This window comes from Cynocephalus volans, chromosome 4, assembly GCF_027409185.1.
Source record: "Cynocephalus volans isolate mCynVol1 chromosome 4, mCynVol1.pri, whole genome shotgun sequence".
Taxonomy (NCBI): Eukaryota; Metazoa; Chordata; class Mammalia; order Dermoptera; family Cynocephalidae; genus Cynocephalus; species Cynocephalus volans.
The window spans coordinates 79690319-79710367 of NC_084463.1; the positions used below are offsets into that span (position 1 = coordinate 79690319).

At 43.3% G+C, this 20049-nt stretch overlaps 1 protein-coding gene across 1 annotated transcript in view; it reads right to left on the minus strand.

Moving 5' to 3' along the window:
- Window positions 1-727: 727 nt before the first annotated feature.
- Window positions 728-20049, minus strand: part of PANX1 (pannexin 1) — a 55842-nt gene continuing 36520 nt past the window's right edge. The window contains exons 3-5 of the mRNA XM_063093436.1: window positions 8277-8500; window positions 6517-7175; window positions 728-5964 (exon numbers count right to left, since the gene is read on the minus strand). Coding sequence (XP_062949506.1) covers window positions 5885-5964; window positions 6517-7175; window positions 8277-8500 — 963 coding nt within the window. The 3' untranslated portion in view covers window positions 728-5884. The remainder of the gene's footprint in view (window positions 5965-6516; window positions 7176-8276; window positions 8501-20049) is intronic.

Genomic DNA, 20049 nt, shown 5'->3' on the forward strand with positions numbered 1-20049 from the left:
TAAAAATCTGAGGGAACTTGGAAGCAGCTCCTTCCCCAGATGCGCCTCCAGATGAGAAGGTAGCCTGTCCACATCTTTAGTGCAGTCTTGTGAGACCCTGAGCAGAGAACCCAGCTAAGCTGTGTATAGACTCCTGGCCCAGAAAACTGCCAGATCATAAATGTGTGTTGCTTTCAGCTGCTAAGTTCATGGTAATTTGTTATGGAGCAACAGAAAACGAATACAAAATCCAAGGCTCCTGGGGGTGCCACTTTGGGGAACAGCTGGGGAGCGGAGGCATTGATGATAGTCAAATCTAGCATTTATGGAGTACTTAGTATATGCCAGGCACTACAATAAGATTTTGCATGGTTCTGATTTATTGTCCATAATAGTAAATTGCATTACTTTACCACTGTACAAAGGAGTCCTCTTAAAAAAGGTGGGCAGGCCAAACCAAGTTTAGTAGTACATGGTCCTTACTATTTCTTTCCCAAGCCTAGGCAAACAATCCTCAATCAATAAGCATGTGATTTCTGCCTTAGAAATTCCAGAATCTGTGGGCCCTTAATCAAGGACTTTCTTCTGTTAGTTACTGCCAGCTGGATTTTAGCAAGTACCAGGGAGCCTACTGAATTTTATATATCCACCAGAGAGGAAGGAGCCTCAAGACATTTCAAGACTCATCTCCTGTTACATCTTCCAAGAAATGGTTCTCGCTAACAGGAAGGCAAGAAATATTAAGACATTTTTCATCACTCAGAGAAGTTTTATTTAGCTGGACAAAACAGTGCAAATCTAAAACATTGTTTCACCTTTATCTACAGACACAGCAGCCTTGACTTTTGGCTTTCCACCCCTCTTTAAATGGAAGTTAGCGTGACCAGGTGAAGAGCTTGGCCAAGTGACTTACATGGAACTATGATGTAGAATAGTGATAACAAGCAAAATGCAGAGCTTTCAGGTTTCTTGTGTCTTTTTAAGGACCATTTTCTAACACCGTGATTTGTTCTCATCTTGGGATCTTTGTGGACTAGAAACCAAGATGGTCTTAATTTTTAAAGTCATTCTTCTGTTGGCAGCATTCTCGCCAAGTGACAGAGCAAAAAGAACACACATATTTTTCTTTAAAAGTTGTGAAGAAATTTACTCATTAAACAGAACTGAAATTACGCCTAGAGCACCACTTCACAGAATACCATTAAATTGTAATTATGGTGCTTTTTAAAAGCCAACTTGTTTAAAGAGGAGCTGACGGTTTCAATTTTTGTGAGTAACACTTGGAACACTAGAATTCTACAAGGATTTTTCTCCTCTGGTGGGCAGGGAAAAAAGCACTGGCAGCATTAGAAACTTCTGTAACTTTCAGGAACTTGAAGAACAATCACTGATCACACCACATGCTTTAGTGACAAAGTATTTCTACAGCTAAAGGAGAATCCAGAAACAATACATTTCATTTAAAGCAGGCAGAAAAACCAACCATTAATTAACATCTATTATATTCAACAAATGACACAACATCATCTTTGTCAATCTTTTTAAAAGGTTTTTACTTTACTTGTGAAAAATAGGGCCAAAATGCCAACGATTGCCCAAAATGAGCCATTTTATCTCAATGTCCTCAGATAAAACCTCAATTACTGGTAATTGCACATTTCAATCAACAACCCCTTTCAAGAGGTTTATTCTGGGGAATTACTGCGACCAAGCCCTTTAAAACTTCAATTTCCTTAATCAGTGAGAGGCAATGTTGAACTTGTAATGAACTTGGAAAGTGGTCCCAACTCACTCCACAATAAAAACTATAGACTGTCACTACTTAATGTGGAAACGTAGTCATTTGCAGAAACATTCCTCTCTCTACTAAGAGGCTAGATGGGCCTCCTCTCCCCCTCTCCTGCAGAGGACCATTTGCCTTTTAATATTCAATCACCACTTGACAACAAACCAGGATTTATCCTAACAGTTTGTTCATTCTTTCAACAAGTATTTACACAATGCCTAGTACACACCAGTCACTGTTTTAGGAGCCTGCAATACTGCAGTGGATAAAAACTCCCATCCTCATGAATCTTGTTTACCCTAGATGGACAATAAGCCAAATAAACGAAACATGAGCACACTTTTAAAGGAGTATAACAATCCTCCTCTTACAGCTGAACTAAATCTCCCAGACCACAGTGGCCTGCCACCCCACCTGAGCTCACTCTCGGATAGGAGAGGAATGCAGATAAACAGGTAGTTTTCACAGAAGACACATAAACATGCAGACCAGACCCACCATACAGTTGGAAGTTTCTAGCTTTCTCACAGTACAACTATAAAGTAGGACAAAGCATTTTTTTAAGTGTTATGCTCATCCTCCCCACATTCCAGTGAGGCTGAGCAAGGACAATTAATTGAATCTGAAGAAGATAATGCCTTGTGGCCAAGGTGGACTGCCTGGTCACTCCAGGCCCGCTGCTGCCCACTTACTCTTTAATTGACCTAGTGCAGCCTGACTCTAGAAAATACTCAAAAGGTGCAGTTCACTCAAAAGTACACAAACATGACTTAATTAAGCATGCAGCTGAGTCTTGTTGGCAGAAGCAGTTTTTTCAAGAGCAAAGGGAGCCCCATTCTCGATGGTGTGGCTTGCTCTTCCTCTGCTGGAGCATAGCTTCTTAACCTCAGATGCATGGGCTATGATGACCTCTGAAGATGCGTTCACAACGTTGTGTGTATATCCGAGGATAGGGTCCATAGCTTTAAAAAAATATCTGCAAAGGGGTTTGTAGCCCCCCGAATTTTAAGAACCTCCACACTGGAGTCTCTGCTTGCCCCTTGGTGAACTTTCAGAATGATCTGTGCCATCCTCAGCTGCAACACTGTTGTTACCAGGCTGGCTCAGCAGCCTTACAGTGGTTTACTAGGAAGACATAACACAGAAACAAAGTCAGTAACCCTGGAGTGGTCATTTAGGATCTGGTTGTCCCCTTTTATAAAGTAGTAAATGCGTTATGAAAGCATTCCTCCTCACCCTCAGGAAATCGGCTCCTCAAAAGTAGTCCTCCAAGTCAGCAACTCACAGTGGGTAGATGAGTTAATTTTCCTAATAATACTTTTTTCCAAGCCAAAATATATCACTAGGCATCCATAGCAACCTTTTAGAGCCACAACTGGTATTCATTAGCAACTTCATGCACCCAGCCCGCAGGCTTGTTCTCTCTACCCATACAAGGGAGGGTACAAAAGGCAATTGGAACCCTTACTGTTCAAAATCACTGTCCCTGTTACTGTTTTGCCCAAATTTCAACATAGAGAATTTATGGCTAAAATGCCTTAAGAGGGTCATCTACCGCTAGAAAAAATTATAATTAGACTCTCAAAATCATCAGCTATGGAAATTATGGGAGAGAGAAAAAGGGACATGGCATCCCACGAGAACATAGAGGATTTACTGGTTTTCCTGCAGGGCCTATTATTGAGCTACTCATTTTCCTCTTAGTACTTGCCTCTCTCTCTGCCGCCTTGTACGAGATTCTAAACTCCTCAAAGATTGGACCTGCCTATTCATATCCGCATGGCCAGTGCCTGGAACGATACCTGAGACATCACAGACCCTACTGGAGCTTAGAGAGTGGGAATGGGAAAATGAACCAAAACAGAAGCCAAGGACACCAGTTACACTAACTCTAAAAAAAAGGATTAAATGTAGTGGGGCCTGGAGAATTCCTGGTCTCCTAAAATAAAATATCCATTTTTACCACTTCAAACTACAAATTAGGGGTAGTTGCTATGGTTTGCATATGTCCCCCCAAAATTCATGTGTTGGAAACTTGGTCCCCAATGCAGCAATGTTGAGAGGTGGGAACTTTGGGAGGTGACTGGGTCATGAGGGCTCTGCACTCTTGAATGGATCAATCCATTTATGAATTAATGGATTACTGGGTTATCACAAGAGTGGGTCTGTTACAAAAGACCAGTTTATACATCTCTTGTGAGCCCCCTTGCCATGTGATGCCCTGCACTGCCTCAGGACTCTGCCGAGTCCCTACCAGCAAGAAGGCCCTCACCAGATGCAACCCCTCAATCTTGGACATCCCAGCCTTCAGGACTATAAAAGTAAATTTATTTTCTTTATAACTTATCGAGTCTCAGGAATTCAGTGGTAGCGAGAGAAAAGAGACTAAGACAGTAGTCAATAGAGATGAAGTTTTAAAAAAAAAAAATCCTAAAAAATATTTCAAAAATCTTTTCAAATCTTCAAAAGAAACCAGTGTAGAGAATTGTGATGAAATATCTCAGACACTGTGAAGTAAAAATGTAGCAAAATCATTTAGGTGACTGCCATTTCCAAGTCACACTATAATTCAGCAGTAATAAATATCATGCAATAGAGAATAATTTAAAACACTGATTGCATCCTTGCTATTTATCATTAGCTTTCCATCTCAGAAATTATCATAGAAGCACAAATAAAATCTGCTTTTCTGAATATTCTGAAAGGCAGAAAACAGCTTATAGGACTTGTTCTTCACAAAATAGTAATTAGATTAAGTAAACAAGTGTCCCTAAGAGCCAAAAGTAAACATCGAGGTTCCTAAGGATTACTCAATGTGCTAACTATCTGCTAATAAAAATGGGGAGGTCCACAGATGCTAAAGATTTTTTGTACAAAATGTGAACATAGGATCTATTTACATCATCAGAACTGAGAATGGTTTCTAACATACTCTGGGCCAGCCTTAAATGTTAATGAGAAAATGCTTGCGTTTGTCTTATCCATACATTTGTAGTATTTATTCTATAATTCGCCAATTTTAGAATGTTCCTCCCTAAAAATCTTGATTCTGACATTGTATAAATCAAAATGAATTTTTAGAAGATATGCTTAAATATAATACAGAGGCTTTATTTTGTTTAAATATAAACAAAATAAACGCTAAGTTGTTCCGGCTCCAAGTTCATCACATGGTAAATGTCATTTACGCACTCTGATCATTTTAGGCAATGTGTCCCTCACTTTAAACATTCCCCTGTTCTGTTAATTTGTTTAAGTAAAAGTCCTATTTCAAGTGCCTTTGATAACAGGAACACCCTGTAGACAACCTCCTTTAGAGTGACTGAATTAAGTTCTGTGAGTTCAGATTTCCCCACTGGGTTCTTTTGAAGCATTCTCTCCTGAAGTCACCCTGGTCTAAACTTTCTATCCTTTACATTCTAACTCGTTAATTTGAGTTTTCTGTCAGAGCATGGCTTGGGCCTGCTGCCCTTGAGCACAGTGCAACACATAGTGGTTAGAGGATTTCAATCAGCCAAGGTTGACAAGTAACACTGTAAAGATAGCATTAGTGTACAAGAGCCAAGGCACCAGATTTACACCCAGTTTAGGACACTGCCAAGAACAGGTCCACCTATGGGTCCATGGCTAGCCAGAGAATGTTTTTCTCATCCAACAGTCATGAAGGGCACAGAAGAGGTTCATATTAAATTACATCCTGGCATGTTTATTATTATTTCACAAAACAACAAAAATTTCCCATAGTGCTTGCTTTCCAGTAGCTCTAGGTCTCGTCGCATGATGGGTACAGCAAAGTGTTTCTCCGAGGTTCTTTAGAAGGGCTATAACTCTTGACTAGTCTTACCAATCTTTCTACTTTTCACACGATGAGGACTTGCACATATATACTTGCTGCAGTTTACTTATCTCCACGTTGCTTCTTGTAGGAAGTTCACAAACCATTCTTCCATAACATTTTATTGACCATCATTTTCATTAGGGACTCAATAAGAGAGGCTCAATATCTCTACCAAGAACCATTTACTGCAAACCAGCTGTGAACCCAACAGGGATGCTTTAGCCAAAATGAATCCCACATCACAGAAGTCACAAATCTGATGTTCAAGAAAAAAGGATCCATCAACAAGAAGGATCCAGAAGTCTCTGTCGAGCATTCTTCTCTCCGTTATTTGCTTTAGTTTCACTGTGTATGTTCAAATCTGCCAAAATTGAAAACAAATATTTATGACAGAAGTATAGCAGGAAAAATCAGTACAAATCAACTTCTCTTTTGCTAAAAGTCTACCTCATATTTTTTGCTTTACCATGTTTTATATCTTAGCCTAATTTAAAGCACAGTGAAGTTAGGTGAAGACAACTAGATGAACAAACTTTCAGTGTTTTTTGAAAGAGAAAGTCAGAGAACAACAGGCAAGAGGATCAGAGGTACAGAGGGAGAAACTAGTCAGACAAGACAAAAAATAAGTAAGAAAGATAAGGAGGAGCTGGAGCAAGAGACAGAGGACGCAACAGAGAGAGAGAAGGAAGAGAGAATAACCAGAGACAGCACAGAAGTTTTCCTTCTTTGGCAATTTGGGGCAGCACCAATTCTTTCCCTCTCTCTCCTAGTACTGAGGGATTCCACCAAAGACCATGCTGGGAAAATGGTTTAAATGATGGGCAGGGTAAATAAGACTGTCAATATTCATAGCAGGCTGCTAAAAAGCCACTCTGTGGGCTCCCGCAGCCTCTGTCCTGAGAGCTGACCCTACCTTTGAGCTCTGTCATCTGGCTCCCCTGCTCTGCTCCCATCTTCTCTGCAGACATGGGAGTTTTGCCATCAACAATATCCATCTTGATCATGCCGAGGTTAGTCAGGAGTAGCATTGGGTCAATCCCCTGGCCACTGCTTTTAATATTCTCCAGGACCTTAAGACACTTGTATGACTTGAGTTCACTTATATTCTCCTCCAAGAAAAGATTGTAGAGGCTCAAGTCATTGTACTCTTCTGACTTGAAATGCAGAACATCAAAAGTGGGCAGGATTTCATAGACTTGGAGAACATCTGTCTTCTGTCGGGATGGGACAAACAGTGTGTAGACAACCACAGGGACCAGCAGGACATAAACCACGAGGTTGATGAAGCTGAGCAACTGGAAAATTCCGACTGCAATGAGTTTGCACTGAAATTGATCGGGAATGGTGCTCTCGTTTCTCAGGATCCCTGATTTGATGCTGCAGACAAACTCATCTGAGAGTGAAGAGAGGCTGAAGTAATAGCCCAGGTAGACACATGCCAGCAGGAGAATCGTGAGAATTAGAAGCCGGCAGCTGATGTACTTGACAATTAAACTATTAGAGTTTTTTTTGGTCTTCAAATACTGCTCCACAATTGGGTACTTAAAGTGGCTTTCAGATATCTCCCACACACTAAAAAGAAAAAAGAAAACAAACAAAAATAATTTAGACCCTCACCCAGACCATCAAATATTAAAGATATAAATATATTCCACAATATTACACTAAAAATTTCAAACATCCACGTTCCTCTACCTCTAATTTCATTCAGGTATTAGGGAATAAGATCTGGTTTTAAAAAAAAAAAGAGAGAGAGAGAGAGAGAAAGAGGAAAAGCAATAATAAAACATTTTCCCCTAAATATTTTAAAGAAGGTCTAATTAAATAAGCTAATATTTGGGAATTCTTAGAATGCCTGGCACCTAGTAAATACTAAATGTTTGCTAAATAAATTTAACAGTTCCTTTCCGCTGCTTTTTATAAAACTACAATTTCCCCCTAAAGTGCACAGAAGAAGGTCAAGAATTTTTCAGTCTAACTGCAACATATATGCCTCCTGCAGGTGAGGGGTGGGGGCAGCTCTGGGGTCGTGGGCAAGACTGTGGGGCCAGACAGACACGGTTCAGGTCACTGCTCTCACACTTAGAGCTATGGAAGTGTTTTTATATAGAAAATAAGTGCACTTAGTTGATAATGTTGTGAGGGTTAAAGGAGATAATGTACTTAAAGAACTCAACATGGTGTCTGTGATGTATAAAGTATTCAAAAAAGATAGCTCTGAATATTATTATTTCTGCTACCAGTAACAACAAGCAGAGAACAATGTGAAAGGCAAGGCACAACCTACTGTGCCCTGGTTCTCTCATATCCTTTCTGCAGGCTCAGTTGCCTTGAAATCCTCTGAGCTTCTCCTTTAAGGAGCAGGTTAAAGCAAGCAAGCTTCACGTAGTACCTTAACCTGTAGTACCTTAACCTGTTACGCCTACAAGAACTTTATTTAGATGAAATGGTCATGTTGCATCCAGCAAGGGGAGGAGTGAGTCTTGATAGAAGGACAGGTGCTGGGACAGATGGTGGGTATGAGAATTGGGGAGAGTGGGCGTCCCAGACTCCTACAGACTGTCACTAGGTGGATGTTTCCTCAACCCCCACCCCCAGTTTACTAGCAATGGGAACTCTAGGTCCAGACTCGTACTACAAACCCTTAAGAGCTACCTGCTGGGGCTAAGTTACCTTTGCCCTACGTTCTCATTAACACCCGGAACTGAGCAGGCACCATCTCTCAGGTCAAGGTCACGTGCACTCTTTGCGGCCTTGATTGCACGGTTGTAAACTTTGTCAAGTTCTTCCATGATAAACTTCAAGTCTGAGCAAAGATGAGGAGCAGCTGCAAAACGCCAAAACAGGTGGGGCAGGTACAAAAGGATTGCGAATAGTAACAGGATGTAAGGGAAAAACTGAAAAAAAGAGCAAATCATGGGGTTAACAGATGCCCCACGGAAGTAACCTAACTATGCTAAGTGCTGCTCTCATTTTTAAAAAAATGTACATGCCCACATCGCTTGTGGAAATTGAGCTCATCACCTAATAACTACTTTTTATGACTAAATTCACCTGTCCAGGTAAACACGTAACACTGCTAACAACCCTTTTTATTTTTTTAATAGGCATTAATCTGAATTAACTGGTACATGGTAATACATGGTGTCTCCTTTCTTTCTTTCTTTTTTTAAAATTTTATTTTGTCAATATACAATGTGGTTGATTATTGTGGCCCATTACTGAAAACTCCCTCCCTCCTCACTCTTCCCCCTCCCTCCCAACAATGTCCTTTCTGTTTGCTTGTCTTGTCAACTTCAAGGAATTGTAATTGTTGTGTCTTCTCCCCCCCAGTTTGTGTGTGTGTGTGTGTGTATGTGTGTGTGTGAGAATTTATTTATTTATTTTTATCTCCCACCAATAAGTGAGAACGTGTAGTATTTTTCTGAGCCTGACTTGTTTCACTTAATATAATTCTCTCAAGGTCCATCCATATTGTTGCAAATGGTGTCTCCTTTCTAATCACAGAAGGAAAGAAAAAATAATATTACTCCCATGTCCTTTAGAGTAATCTCTGAATAAAGTCCAATTAAGAAATCTTAATATCACAATGGCCTTTTCTTTTTCTTTTTTTTTAATTGTGGTTTTAAGAGGCAACTAAGGCTTTAGAGTTCTGCTGTTTTCTCTTTCTCTGGAATCTGGGAAAATGCTGAAGAAACACATAACATCACCCAAAACAAATCAGAAAAATTTTGGCCTCAGTGATTCAGTAATCATCCCAATAAAACAGCCAAAATAAGCAGTTAAAATTCACAGAATGCGGAAAAGACCTTGAGGACAGTCCAACACCCTCATTTTACAGTTGCATGATCTGAGGTCCAGAGAAGCCAACCACAATGGGCAGAAGAATCACGAGGGGAGCCTCCGGATCTGGACACGTGCACAAACCAAATGAGGGTGAGAGCGAAGAGCAGCCTGGTTACCAGGTCCACCAGGTGGTCAGAGAAGGCTTAGCCTCAGGAGAAAGCTTAAGAATACCGTGAACTGCAGTCAATGCAGATCTGAATTTAAGTTCAGCTCTGTGGCCTTAGGCAGTGAGGTCACCAAACCTCTGACCCTCAGTTTCCCTACTCATGAAATGGTCATGTAAGACAGGTGTCATGAAGATGAAACTAGATAACTTATGCAAACTGCTTAGCATGGTGCTTGGCATGTAAGACACTAAAACACACCAGGTAAAACCGACGAAAGGGCTACCTAGGAGGGCACGTTTCCTTTAGTCCTCACAACCACCCTGGCAAGTCCCACATGGATGGTTCCATCCTGCAGAGGGGAAGAGGAAGCCCAGAGCAGTTTCTGCCCCCAGATCACAAAGCTGATAAGTGACAGAGTCACAATATAACCCCTGACCTCTCTGACCCCAGAGTCATGCCTTTTCCATCTCAATACACTCTAAATTACTTTACTTCTCTGGAAAACATCTCCAGAGTCCTCAGGGTTGTAACTGAAACAGGCCACGAGGGTCTTAAGTTGACACAAAACCCCACCCTAGAACACCTCCAGGAGTGGGTGGCAGACCCCATGCCACGGCCCTCACTGTAATTTCAGATGTACAGATAAGTTGCAAAGACAACAGAGCATTCCCATACATTTGTCAAGACCAAGAAACCAACATTAGCACATTACTATAAACTAAACTCCAGACTTTATTTGGATTTCACCAAGTTTTCCATTACTGTCCTGTTTCTGTTCCAATATCCAATCCAGGGTACCCACTGCATTTAGCTGTCATGTCTCTCTGGTCTCCATGGTTTTGTGATAGTTCCTCAGTCTTTCCATGTTTTTCATGAAGAATAATATTTTTAAATGCATGAAATAATACACATAGGGTCACAAAGGAAATGGATTATATTGATATACAGTTATCAAAATATTAAAAAAACAAATTTGTGTGTGCTTCCTTATTAACACATTAAGTAAGACTTAACAGTGGGTCTAATATCTATTGTAACTTTGAAGCAGTAAAGGGTAAAACAACATTCTAAGATATCTGTGATTTCTATGGGTGACAAAGCCACAGGTTACTGCCAATACCTCTATGGATTGTTGCCTACATGTAGTTTTTTGGATGTTAAATTTAAGTTAGAAGTGAATAAAAAATAAAGCCATCATGTACTTTCCTATCCCAGTTCACAGACCCTCTGATGCAATTATGGACCCCAATTAGGAGTCCCTGCCCAGAAGAAAGAAAGATATAAGCACAAATGGCTCTGACACTTCACAAAGCCCTCTCACCAACACGGCTTCCTTACTTTGGGGTTCTGGCATGGGATGGGATTCTCAAAATTATTAACCCAATTTGCAAAGGGCTGCTACACAATGACACACACAACAGTCTTTGATTAGCTGAATTTTGGCTGCATAATTCATAGTTGGCTGTCGGGAGAAGCAATGTTCCATTCAACCCTTGCCCACTCTGCAGGCTGCCCATTAGAATAAAAACGCAACTGCATGATATAGAGTGTGTGCTGCTTCCATAACCAGGACAGCCAGGCATTTTCTCTGGGAACCAAAAGGGGAAACTATTTCTTGCTTGGGCTTAGGAAATATTTTTATAAGTCACTTTTGTTTAGCATTTTACCTCAAAATGTCCTCTTGAATTAAAAAGTGACTGTTTATAGTCTGGGGCAAATTTTTTAACATTCCCAACTGGTACAATAATTAGAACCAATGAACAGTTCAGCAGTTAACTGTAACTAGAGAAACAAATGTTTAAAAGTATTACATATTGGGTGTTTGCTTTTTTTCCTAAAATATCCTTGTACCTCGATTACCTCTGTAAAGGGTAGTTAAATGCCCCATTTCTTGGCTTCTCCAGAGTTAAACCCTCTCTTCTCCCCCCACCCATCAATAATAAAGGTAACTTGCAATGAGTCTATAACAAAATAGTATTAAAATCAATTCAACTGAAATGGGAATCACAAAAAGCATTTAATTATAGTCTTTAAAATCCCTTTGTCCAAATAAAGAGGGTGGAAAAGCTGCAGTGATTTGAGAGAACATCTGCTGGGCAGGAATGGCTTTGTTCATGAGCTCTGTCTACTCCTATTAGGTCTGAGATGCTCAGCATCTCTTAAAACCATGATTGAGCTATGGTGTATGATGTCCAAGTGGGTACTGAGCTCTTCCAATGACCATGAAACTTCTCAGAGCAATGTAGAACCAAGCAGTTGTTCTAACCACAACTTTCAGTCTATCTGCCTTAAAATTTGTGTTGTTTCTGGAAGAAGTTGTAGTTAGAATAGACCCTCCAGATGGAAGGAATCTTGAAGGTGATCTCATAGAGCCTCCTTTCATTTTCAAACCCCCTCTTCCTCCTGTAGTTAATAGATGGGGGGAAACAAGGAAGGGGAGGGGGTTTAGGGAGAAATTGGTTAATGGACACAAAGAATAAGTACGTTTTATAATGATGAATATGTCAACTATCCTGATTTGATCATCACATATTGTACACAAATACTGGCGGTCAATTCTGTACCCCACAAATATATATATCGATTATGTTTCGATTTAAAAAACAAACAAAAACAAACAAAAGAACCCCAAATCCCCTCTTCCTCATCTAAGGCAAAGAACTATCCAGTCAGGACTGAACAACTACTCCCCTGAAATGTATGTGATCTTGTCTTCTGGGACTAAATGCATTTGGGTAACTTTACTCAAAAACACTTCCTGGCACCTGCTGTGTATGTACCAGATAGTGGGCAGGATGCAAGGCCCCGACTCCATACACAGAGTCTGCCGCAAGATCGCACAGGCCATGTGGAAACACAAGCTAATAATTAAATAATCAAAACATATAAGTGATGGCTGCAAAATATGTAAGTTCTAAGTACTGAGGGAATAGAAAAGTCCCTAGGGAGTCAGGGAAGCTTCATAAAAGAGGTAACACCTGCACTATGTCTTAAAGTGCAGTAAGGCAATTAATTAAAACAAAGCCTTATCAAGTGAAGACTTAGCCCAAATTTCACTTCTCTGGGGCCTTTTGGACACTCTTTTTCCTCTGCCTTGAACCCTCTTCTCCTTGTCTGTCAGGTGGACTCTCACCCATCCAGAGCGCCAAAGTAAATGAGTAAACTCGCGAGTGAGGAAGTAGAAATTGCTGAGGCTGGAAAGGTATACTGGGTTGAACAGCATCCCCCCAAATCCATGTCCACCCAAAACCTCAGAACGTTATAAAGCTTGCAAAGGGTGTCTGAAGACATAATTAGTTAAGATGAGGTCATACTAAATCAGGGTGGACCCCAATCCAATGGCTGTGTCCTTACAAGAGGGCCATGTGAAGACACACAGGGGAGAGGCCACGTAAAGACAGAGGCAGAGGCTGGAATGACCCATCTCCCATCCAAGGATCACCAAGGATATCCAGCAACCACCAGAAACTAAAAGAGAAGCACACAACATTCTCCCTCTGAGCCCCTGGAAGGAATCAACCCTGCCAACACCTTCTGGCCTCCAGAACTTTGAGAATAAACTTTTGTTGCGGTAATTTGTTACGGCCGGTCTAGGAATCTCATACGAAGGGTAAGTAGGGACCGAAATATGAAGACCCCAAATCGCCCCACTACACACAGCGGGAAGCTACTGGTGGAGGACATGATCAAATTGATTTTAGAAAATGACTACAGCAGGAGAGGAGGGAACACACTGGAGAGGAGAGGGACAAGGCAGGAGGTCACTTCAACAGAGAGGCAGGAAGTGATAAATACTGAACAAAGGGGGCAGCAGCAGGGAAGAGAGAAGACAGATCCATGAGCCACAGACAAGGAGAGACACAATTTCAGTGCTCACTCAGGGGTGAGGGACGGAAAGGGTAAGAACTGAGTTTCATGCCGGGTTTCTAGCTTCTGCAAGGACATGGGTGGTGGTAACATTAGTTGAAATAAACAAACAAGGAGGACCAGATTCACAGCAGAGAGGAGTGAGGTGGGAGACAGACTAAGAAGATGAGAAAGTTAGAACATGAGGTATCTGTAGCCGAGAACATCCTGGTGGAGACGTGTAGTAAATAACTGGAAATAAAAGGAGAGAGTCTGGCTGGCCTTACAATTCAGGATTTGTCCACCCATGGATGGTTGAAGCCAAAAGCACAGTTGAGATCATCCAAGGAGAACAGGTAGAAAGAGAAGACAAAAAGACCAGGGATGGACCTGAGTCCCTATAACACTGAAGAGTCAGGCAAAGAGCAAATCTTGGAAGAGATGGGAAGGAATGGTGAGCAAGTAGGAAGCCGGAAAACCAAGACCACACTGCTCTGGGGAAGTGAAATAAAAAGATGCATGAGGGATATCTGTTCTGGCTATATGCTGTTCAGATAATAACCCACTGACAAACAACCCTAGATACAGGAAGTCAAGAGTGAAGGGCTACCCAAAAAAAGCTAATGTACTCCCCGAGCAGCATACAGAGGATGGGAAATAAAGATGGCAGGCCTTCTATTCTGCACCAAGGGAAGACACCCAAGGTTCTGTGCCTTATGCTGGGGGACATTAGGGATGAAGGGTGTGGAAGGGGATCCAGCATGGAGACCTGGAGAAGAGAAGATGATGAGCAAAGCATCTACACATGGAAGAAGGAAAAGACTCCTGCCAGGAGAATTAGAACAAGTTACAAGGGAAAGGAGGAAGTGCCTTCTCACAGATCTGTATGGAAATGGGATGAACTGTCCTGTGAGGCAGGGAGTTGCTTTTCAGTGGAGTTTATGGTCATCGGTGGGGGGCTTTACTATTCTAGATTAGGAGTCAGCAAACATTTTCCTGTGAGGGGCTACACAGTGAGTATTATAGGCTTGTGAGCCAGCCATGTGGGCTCTGTTGCAACTATTCAGCTCTGCCATTACAGTGTGAAAGCAGTCACAGATGACGTGTACATGAATGGGCATAGTTGTGTTCCAATAAATCTTTATTTATGAAACAAGGGATGGGCTGGATTTGGCCCAAGCATGTGGGTCATAGTTTTCCAACCTTAGCTCTGGATTCTTGCTTCTCAAAGAGTGGCGTGGTCCACAGACCAGCAATTTTAGTATCACCTAGGAGCTTGTTAGAAATGTAGAACTGTGGGCCCCCATCAGACTTACTGAATCAGAGTCTACATGCAGCAAGACCCCCAGTTGATCTGCATGCATGGAGAATTTGAGAAACACTGGTCTTAGTCAGTGGTGCCCACACTTGACCCAAGCTGGGCTAGCAGCATCAGAATCTCCTGGGAAACTGCTGAAAACCATATTCCTGGCCTTAACCCTGGAGGTTCAAACCTAATGGTATGGACAAGGCTCAGGACCCTGCATTTTCACAAATGCCCTCAGTAAATCCTAGGATTTGGAAACCTCTAGTCTGGCAGCCTCAGTGGACCCCTCCGAGTAAGTTTCTGTGAATCCACTTAAGAGAAATAAAGAAATATTTGCCCACTTAAATTTTTTGTTCTTATTGGTATTTTGTTTTTTTAATTTGCTGTTTCAGAGAGAAATTTTGCTAACAGATGCCCACATTCTGAAATTGAACAAAAAAATCAGAACACTCAAAAAAAAGGCCAGTTATCAGGCAGTCCTAAAGCGCCCTCTGCCGGTCCTCTGGAATGCACCCACATATCCAGCAAAGACTTCACCCTCTCCTTAGTGCTCCTGGAGACCATCAGCAGTGAATGGAGTGGGAGAGAAGGGAGGAGGAAGAGACATGGAGAAATGAAAGAAGAAGGTGGGAAGAAATTACACCACTAATTTCACCTGTGCCATAAACTCTCTACTTCACTATTACATTGAATGATTTCTTTAGAGGAATTTGAGTCTCCTGGTTTTAATCTGGCATGAGAATTGAATTGAGAAGTACTTAAATACACCCTGTGCCTCTAATCTCCCACCATTCTGAGCATTAGTCAGAATGCTCCTGGAGAACAAGTCTGGTTCTGAACAGAAGGACAAGCTACCTCCTTCCTCTCCTCCCTTCCACATATATGTTTTGTGCACCCACTATGGACGATGCTCTGTCCCAGGGGGACACAAATGAACAAGACTTGGACATGGTCTCTGCCTGCCTAGAACTTAGAGTCTTAGAAATACAGAATTAAGTACAATTAAGGCAATTTAACTACCTATCCAAGGATGATTCCAGGAAAAGTGCATGTTGCTCTGGGAATGCACAGCCTGGCAACATGGCAGACCAGGGTGGGTGCAGCAGAGGTTTTGCTTGGCTAGCACCCCATTTTTAGGGTCTTTAGGCAGGACATGCTGTCTACTGTCCACACAGTGCCCCTACGATCTTATTCCTGTAGGCTTCACATTGACCCACCTGGCCCTTGAAGCAATTGAACTTGGCAATAAATACCCTTAGCCCAGAGGTTCAGAGGAAGCTTCTAGATAGGCAATGACATTGAAAATGAAACAAGAGTAATGCATTCAGAATTAGCCAGATGAAGAGAGGAGGTGACAGGGGGAGGCTCTCCAAGAAGACGCGTGTGTGTGTTCATGATCGCTGGAGCACAGGGGTGCTGGAGATGGGCCTAGGGCTTCGGCTGGAGTGGGTCACAGGCACCAGAGGGAGGGGCATCTTATTAGCCAAAACGGTTTGTTTTTTAGAAATAAATATGGACATTTCACAGGGACACTGGAGAGTGTTAGTTAGAAAATGATAAAATCAGATTGGTTAAAAAAAAAAATCATCCCATGATTATGTAGAAATAATATGGAGGCAGTGAGAGCCATTTAGAGACACTGCAGGAGTCCAGGAGAAAGGATGGCTGACTGCCCTGGAGAGGCAGACGTGGGATGAGGGATGTAGAAGGATCTAAGAGCCATCCAAGAAATGCTGGGACTTGGTGACAGACAAGGTGTGGGGGTGAAGGAGGAAAAGTCAAAATGGCTCTCAGATTTCTGGCTGGTGCCACAGGGTAAGGGTGTCATCTCCTGCACTGAAGGTCACAGAGGGGTGGACAGGGAAAACAAGTTCACCTTGAGCAAGACGCACTGGAGGCACATGTTAGAACTTCGAGTGCTCAAGTTCAGGACACAGCTCGGAGGACGGATCTGGAGCTCAGGAGAGGAGGCTGAGTTGCAGATAAGGACAGAACACAAATGGGACACAGAGGGATCCAGCCTCTGGTCAGAAGGGGAAGGAAAGAGGCTGGTGCTGCCACGGGCACATGTGCTGCGTCTGAGGGCAGGAAGCTGAGGACGTCCTTGTGTTGAGCTTCCATTTTCTCTGAACGTGGTGGGGAAGGCCTCGGAAGGCAGGAGGTGGCCGTAGAGAGTGGGAGGCCCTAATCCAGTTCCAGGTAACAAGTTCAGAGTGAGGTGGCCACGGAAGGCATGACTGAGCTGGAAAGGAGGTGAACATCCTCGCAGATGAGACAGAGAATGAGCCATCAGGTGTGCCGTCCAGGAGGACACAGAAGTCACCTCAGGATGGAGAAGAGGTACCGGTCACTACCAAAGTCCTGAGTGAATGACGGGTGCTGGGAGGACAGCCACAGTGAGGAGGGGTGGGGATGCTGCAGCTGGTGTCAGGAACATCTGAGGAGCCGGTCTCACATGAAGATACAGCAGCAAGGGTGGGGAAGACGGATATGAGAAGACAACCCACACCTCCACGGCACCCTGGACTGAGGACCTCCTGGGCAGCAGCAGGCTCCCTTCTGGACAGCTCTGCTGCTGGAAAGACCCTTCCTGGGTCGAGCCAAAGTTCACAGGTTACAGTCCAGACTTCTGAAGCCATACGAGTTAAATCTGTCCCTTTTTCACATGTGAAAAACATCTGATGTGTGAAGGAGGCTGTGAGCTCTCCCACCACCTGGCATGGAACCTCAGGCAGGGCATTACTGCTGTGGCCCTCAGGGTCACCTCTCTGAAATGAAAAGCCTGGATGAGATGACCGCTGCCAGCTTGACAGTGCGTCTGCTGAATGTGGAGAAGCCAAAGAAAACAGGAAAGCTTTCTAAACTCAAAAAAACCCTCAGCAATTCCACTTCTGGGTATGTGCCCCAAAGAACTGAAAGCAGGGACTCAGATGTTCACAGCAGCCAACAGTCACTCACCATAGCTCAGAGGTACAAGCAACCCAAGTGTCTCCTGACAGGTAAATGGATAAACAAAACATGGTGTATACTTACAGTGGCATATTATTCTACCTTAAAAAGAAATGGAATTTTGATATGTGCCACAACAGGGATGGGCCCTGCAGACATTATGCTAAGTGAAATAAGGCAGACGCAAAAGCACAAATATTGTAAGATTCCATTTATGTGAGGTATCTAGAGTGAACGAACTCAGAGGCAGAAAACAGAATGGTAGCTGCCAGGGGCTGCAGGGGAGGGAACGGGAAAATGCTGTTTAATGAGCACAGAGTTTCAGTTTGGGAAGATAAAAAAGTTCAGGAGATGGGTAATGGTGATGGTGGTGCAAAAATGTGAATTACTTACTGCTGTAGAACTGTACACCTAAAAATGGTTAAAAAGGTAAATTTTATGTTATGTGCATTTTACAAAATAAGAAAAAGGAAAGCTTGAAAAAGAGATCAAAGTGGAAATAAAGGAGATGTGATTACAGAATCTGGCCTGGCTAAGAAAGCCACACTAACGTTCATATCTAGCATAGTTTTTATTTCTCCAATTAGGATAGAATCTTGACTTCTCACTAACCACCTGTATGAGTTTGCTGGGGCTGCCACAACCAAATGCCACAAACTGGATGGCCACACTCCCTCCAAAATTTCTAAGAGAGGGTCCTTCCTCATGCCTTCCAGCTTTCTGGCGGCCCAGGCATTCCTTGGCTCGTGGCAGCATAACTCCAATCCAGGTCTCTGTTGTCACACAGCTGTCTTCTACCCGAGTGTCTTTATACTGTCCTCTCTCTGTGTATGTCTGTGTCCAAATTTCCCACTTCTTATGAAGACACCAGTCATATTGGATTAGGGGCCCACTTTCCTCCGGTTTGACCTCAACTTAACTAACTCCACCTGCAACAACTCTACTCCAAATAAAGTCACGTTCTAGGGCACGAGGGATTAAGACTTCAACACATCTTGAAGGGGACACAAGTCAACCCATCCCACCACCCAAATGTACAGGTAATCAACATCCCAGTTGACTAACTCGCCCTCTTGGCAGCATTTGACATGTTATCACACGGAAACAGTCCTTCTTTCCAGGATGCACATCCTTCTCGTTTTCCTCACCACCCCTGGCTCTCTCTGTCTCCATCTTGGAGCACCCCTCAGACCTCACCCCTGTCCATACTCACTGCCTAGGAAACCCACTCAGCCCCACAGTCTCCAATACCACCTATCCTCTGACAGACCGCCACATGTACAGCTCCAACGTGCCCCGCCATCTCCAGACACCACACCCCACTGGCACTGAGCATCTCTGACTTAACACACTCAGGCTCCTTCACCAGGCTTCTCCAAAGTAGTGAATGGCCTCACCTCCACCCAGTGCCTGAAACCTTGACCATGTCCTTGATTCTGACCTTTCCCTCATCCTTCCATGTCCAGTCAGCACATCTTATTGGCTCCACCTTTCTAGACGCCCCGCACCTGTCTGCTTCCCACCACCTCCACTGTTATCACCCTGGCCTCGGGGTTGGCAAACTGCTGCCCCTGAGCCTAATCTGGCCACAACCAATTGTGCCTACCTCGACAGGATTGAGTAGCTGCACAGTGACCATGTGACCTGCCATGATGAGGCTTCACTGTCTGGCTCTCCCCAGAAGAGTCTGCTGACCCCTGGTCTAGGCACTTGATATGACCTTTGGCTATCCTGTACTGTAATCTTATACTCAACAATAAGACATCAAGTGCTGCTTTTTGTTTGTTCTTTGCCTTCTCGGAAATAACCGCTTCTCTTCCTTTCTGTTCCCTGAGCAGAACCCTCACCCCTCACTCGGTACCTACCAAGCGGCCCTCTCCCTGCTTCTACTCCCTCCTGTGCACCATCACTGAGGGTTAATTCTTGTAACCACCACATTCACCCTGCTCAGGTACCCTCGATGGCTCCCACTGTCCCAGCGTTTAGCCTATACACCTGTTTAGTCCTCCAAGATGCTCTACGAGCCAGTCTGTGCTCCACGGTCAGTCAAGGCAAGGGCTGCACCCTCCCCGCGGGGCTTCTGTACTTGCTGGGCTCTGCGCCTTCAGACTCTTCTCTACCTCCTTGTTTCCACCAGCATTTGAATGTGCTCAAACCACCCTCATATTCCAAAATCTTCCTGGACCCTAAGCCTCCCCTCCAGTTACCATCCAGCTTGTTTACTCTGTCTTCCGGTTACCCAGAAGAGAGTACTTTCTGAAAAAGAAAAAACAATTCTGAAGCAACTGTCTATTCCCATCACCTTCACTTCCTCACCTCCCATTTGCTCTTCACCCACGGCCGTCCAGCTCCTACTTCACCACTAAAATCACTCCTGCCGGGACCACTAATG